This window comes from Olea europaea, chromosome 1 (assembly GCF_002742605.1).
Source record: "Olea europaea var. sylvestris chromosome 1, O_europaea_v1, whole genome shotgun sequence".
NCBI lineage: Eukaryota > Viridiplantae > Streptophyta > Magnoliopsida > Lamiales > Oleaceae > Olea > Olea europaea.
Window position 1 is genome coordinate 33,490,452 of NC_036237.1, and position 5,110 is coordinate 33,495,561.

At 39.3% G+C, this 5,110-nt stretch overlaps 1 protein-coding gene across 1 annotated transcript; it reads left to right on the forward strand.

Annotated features, from left to right (window-relative positions):
• Positions 1-4,798, forward strand: LOC111402010 (pre-mRNA-splicing factor 18). Its single transcript, XM_023030031.1, has 2 exons — positions 1-935; positions 4,181-4,798. The coding sequence occupies exons 1-2, from the start codon at positions 12-14 to the stop codon at positions 4,592-4,594; spliced, it is 1,338 nt and encodes a 445-aa protein (XP_022885799.1). The 5' UTR covers positions 1-11; the 3' UTR covers positions 4,595-4,798.
• The last annotated feature ends 312 nt before the right edge of the window (positions 4,799-5,110 follow it).

The window sequence follows — 5,110 nt, forward strand, 5'->3', positions numbered from 1 at the left end:
ATTATTTTAAAATGTACCCCCATATTTATAACACAATTTTACTACGAGGTGAAAAGGAAGAAAACCCTAGCGAAGATCAGATCCAATTCATGGATATTCTGAAACAAGAGTTACTGAAGAAACGGCAGAGCCTGGCGGAGAACGTCGGCGGGAAGAAATTCTTCAAACGCTCCGAAATCGAGCAGAAACGCCTCCAGCGGCTGCGGGAGGAGGAAAAAGGGGAAGCCGAGGCCAAAGCCCTTAAACAAAAGGAATTGGAACAGAAACAAAGCAATCGCAATGTCAATTCCTCATCGAATTCGAACTCCAATCCCGAAGTCGCCAAATTCAAATCTGAATCCTCCGCCTCCGCCTCTGCCTCTAGAACACTAACAGACGAGGAAAAGATCGACGAGCTGAATCTCCCAAGACAAGAAGTTATTCGTCGTCTCCGTTTGTTAAAACAACCCGTCACGCTTTTTGGGGAAGATGATGAGGCCAGGCTTGATAGGCTTAAATATATTTTGAAAGCTGGGTTATTCGAGGTGGATGATAGGGATATGACGGAGGGGCAGACTAATGATTTTCTTCGTGATATCGTGGAGTTAAAAAAGCGGCAGAAGGCGGGGATTTTGAGTGGTAGGAAGAGAAATGCGACAGAGGATGGAGGGGAGGATAAAGATGGAGGTGGTGGTGATGAAGATTTGAGTGGGGATGGAGCATCTTCGGGTGTAGATCACGACAAGGATATAAAGCGAATGAAAGCAAATTTTGAGGAGTTGTGCGATGAGGATAAGATTTTGGTGTTTTTTAAGAAGTTGTTGAATGAGTGGAATCAGGAGTTAAATGAAATGAGCGAGGCAGAGAAGAGGACTGCTAAAGGAAAATCAATGGTTGCCACTTTTAAGCAGTGTGCCCGGTACTTGAACCCTCTGTTCAAATTCTGCAGAAAGAAGGTTAGTTCGTGTTTTAGTTTCATTAGCTGCTTTCACTTGTTCGCTCACAGAGCGTTAATTTTTATCTGTGAGTGCTAATAATTGAACCATTAAACCAGTTTTACAACTACTTCCTCTCATGCAATGTGCTTTTAGTCTTGTGATATTGTAGTGGAAGGGGTGAAATTATGTGAAGGAAAACATACTGTATCGACTTTTATGATTATTTTATCAGTTATGTAGTGTGTAAACTTTAATGTTTAAATAACAACTGACTAATGCATCTTCAAAGCTGTAATTAGCATGATTTTGGCATGCGTTACACTACTCAGCATGGTTGATCTTTATGAGTTGTATGGATTTTTTTTTCCTGACTCCTTTTTCCAGCTTCGCAATATAGTTTTAAATATTATGGTGGTGTAAGGAACAAAGCTGCATTTGATTACACAGATTATATATTATAGATTCTTCAATTGATATGATTATCTGAGAGTAGAATGCAAGTATTGGTGGACATTGAGTTCTCTTTGCTGTTTTCAAGCCGTTTTCTGTTTTCGATTTTTCAAAATTGTGAAAACTCGTTCTCTTTTCCCTTTTCGAAAACAGAATTTTCGAAAACAAAAAAAAATTTGTGAAGAAAACGCAAAATGTCAATTTTGACGTTTTGGACGTTTTCTGTACGAAACCCAAATTTTATGGAAAACACGGGAAAGAGGAAAGAGAAACTTCATTCAAGCCCTTTCTCTCTTCGGTCTTCTTTCTCTCTTCCCAAATAGCCGTCTCTTCCTTCTCTCTCGACGCTGGCTTCTCTCTCAAACACTGCAACCAACAAAGAAAGAGATGGGTTGACGCCGGCGCCGGTGTGGGGAGGCGACGCTGCTGTGAACGCAAGGTCGCGATGGGTTCTGCGCGATTCGAAAGGCGCTGGGTGTTGATGGTGGCGGCGGCAAGCAAGCAGTAGTGGTCCGTCTGTGATTTGGTTGATTTTGTGGTAGTATGTTTGATGGTGTTGGTGGCGGTCAACGATGGTGATGAGGTGCGGTGGATGAATTGATGGTTTATGGTGGTTGAATTGACGGTGGTGGTGGTGTGTTCTTCATTTCTGCGGTGGATGAATTGATGATTCATGGTGGATGAATTGATTTTGGTTGATTTCTGCGTTCTTGATGGTGGTGGTGGTATGTTTGATGGTTCTCTATTTTCTGCATTCTTTTTGTCCTGGTGGTTGAATATTTTTTTTGGTGGTTGCATTTACTGTGATTTGGTTGATTTTGGTTCATGTTGGTGGTGTTGGCAGTCGGTGGTTGTGTTGATCTTGGTTGGCAGTGGATTTCGAGCTAGTGGTGGCGGCTTTGTAGTCGACCTAGTGGTGGTGTTGGTGTGGTGGTTTCTTGAATAAAATAGCTTGAAAAAATATTCTCAAAATTTCAAATCAAACCCATTTTCCATTTTTATGTTTTGAGAAACAATTTTATAGAATGAGAAAAAGAACGTATTTTCAAAAATTTCAAACACAGGCCCTCAAAACACAAAACTCAAAATGATTTTGAAACTCAAAACTACAAAACTGAAACAAAGAGAACAGCCCCCTAAATTAAAGCCAAATCTATAAATTTGAAGGTCTTTTTCCGTGCACCTGGTAGGTGTCAAGTTTAGGTAGTTTAGCAATGATCTAAATAATAGATATTGTCATCTGGAACACAGTATACAAATGTTAATACCACCGGGTAACGCACTGGTACTTTTAAATAAATGGTCTGCTAACAAATGAGGCCATGGGACGAACAACCTACGACACAGTTATTCTGAACCTTTTTCCCCCCCGCAGAGCCAGTAGTGTTTATCAATTAACCAGTTTTACATGTGTTTAATAAAATTATTATTACTTGAAGAAAGGGGCTGTACTTCTTATATATTCTTGTTTCTCGAGAATTTAGGAGGTGAGCACCAATAAACCTGTTGTATACTACTACTGCCTGCCATAGCTCACCAGTCACCCCAATCGATGATTAGTGTATTTGTGCTCATCCAAGTTGTTCAATCAATTTCAGTTTTTAAGTCACATGGAGTGAGAGGGCACAGAAGCAAGATAGAGCGGGAATGAGAGTGGGTGGATCAAATAGAAAACCAATTTGAATGGGTTCCTAAAATGTTATCTAAGTGCATATATGTGACATAGATTGCAATTTTACTTTGAGGCCTCTGTTAGCCTCAAATGTATCTCAATCTCGTGCAAACCCGAGCAGGTGGATGCACAAGTATTGCACTTGTGCTTGATATAGCTGGAAGTGATATTTCGGGTGGGTGAAATTCTGTTCTAGTAGTTCGTTGTCTATGGAGCATAGGCTATGATTCAATCTTCCATATATTTTGGAGGTTAGGTAGCATTTAATTGTAATAGTATCTGAACATTGACAATTCTGTAGCTGATGTTGTTTTGAGTCTGACATCTGTGTTATTCATGAGCTCTGCCAAATAGGATTTGCAAGCGTAAAAGTTATTGCTATATGCTACATGGTTTTGGCGAAAAGGGACAACATAAACTAAAAGATGGAGGCACTCCTTATTGACGTATATGTCATGGAAAACCATTAATAAAATTAATATGTTCGGTAAAGTTGAGCTAATGATAATACATTCTATTAAGGAAAATGTATTATTTTGGATTGGGGTCATAGGGTGGGGGTGGGGGTGGAACGTGGGAACCAGGGGATGGATGTGGCATGGTTTGGAATATGAAGATCTGGGAGTCTTGTTTTAAGAATTATGGAATTTAATACCATGAGATTAGACATATGCTATGCCGAGATGAATGCAGTTAACTGTACCATACCTCTATAAACTGTGACTACCGTTTTAAATTTCTTTTGAGGTTGCATGATATGAACTGACACAATAAAAAGAAATTCCGTGATGGCAAGATGCTAGGATTTAACTGTAATCAATCAACATATCTTAACTCGAACTAGCATTTTTCCCTTGCTAAACAGTAGATGATGCCTGGAAAATTGATTATGTTGCAAATAAGTATTTCACAATCTATCTGCTGTCTTTGGAACTTGGCTTCCTCATTCACCGGTGCACTTTGTCCTCTATCCCCTTCTCTGGGCAATAAGTGAAGAATTTCAGTTCTATGCTTGTGGGCATTGTTAGCTACTGAATTGAAGCCCACAAAGAGTTACCAAATTTTCTTAATCTTTTTCAGTATGAGCGCAAATTATGACTATCAAGTAAATGATTTACACAATGCTTTATCTGTTTTCTAGGTTCTTCCTGATGATATTCGGCAAGCATTGCTATTGTTTGTCGAATGCTGTATGAAGCGGGATTATCTGGCTGCAATGGATCATTACATAAGAATGGCCATTGGAAATGCCCCCTGGCCTATTGGTGTCACTATGGTTGGTATTCATGAACGTTCTGCACGTGAAAAGATCTACACAAACAGTGTGGCTCACATCATGAATGATGAGACCACCCGTAAGTATTTGCAGTCTGTTAAAAGGTTGATGACATTCTGCCAACGACGTTATCCTACAGCCCCATCCAAAGCTGTCGAGTTCAACAGTCTGGCAAATGGCAGTGATTTATTGTCTCTATTAGCGGAAGAGAGGTCGTCGGGGGCGAAACAGCCATCAGAAGAAAAGCTTCTATTGATGCCTGCTCCAAAGGATAGCTAGGGTAATAAATGCTCTAGCTGATGTTGAAACATCATATATTTTCAATATTAACTTCGAACCTGTGTGTAAAAATTTGTACTTCTTATAAACTTGTACTCGATGTTGCAAGTACGGTGTTTGCCTCTGAGTTATTCTTCCTCGTCTCTCGAGATTTGTAACATCTTTTGGAGGAGAAATTGCCTTTTTTAAAACTGGTTTCTACTTCGTACTTTGCTCAAGTTACTCGGAGAAGCCAATTAGCAGGAGAATTAGTTAGTGTGTGAATAATGTTTGAGGCTCGTTTCATTCGGTAGTCCAAATCATCTGACAGACTGACAAAATTATCCTTTTACATAATCAAATGAGTTACATTGTATTTTTCATTTTTGGTAAGTTGTCATTTTAGACAAGAAAACAACAGGCAAATATCTTTCATGATTTTCTTTTCAAAAATTAAGCTGTCCCCACTTAAGTTTGTTTGATTTAAGGCTGTGTTCAATCACGTTTAATTTTGAAAAATGCATTATGGAATAGTAG

Excerpts from the sequence above, each read along its gene's own strand:
- LOC111402010 (XM_023030031.1), top strand. The coding sequence starts at position 12 with ATGTACCCCCATATTTATAACACAATTTTACTACGAGGTGAAAAGGAA. Across the intron at positions 936-4,180 it reads TCAAATTCTGCAGAAAGAAG|GTTCTTCCTGATGATATTCG; the intron begins GTTAGTTCGTGT and ends TCTGTTTTCTAG.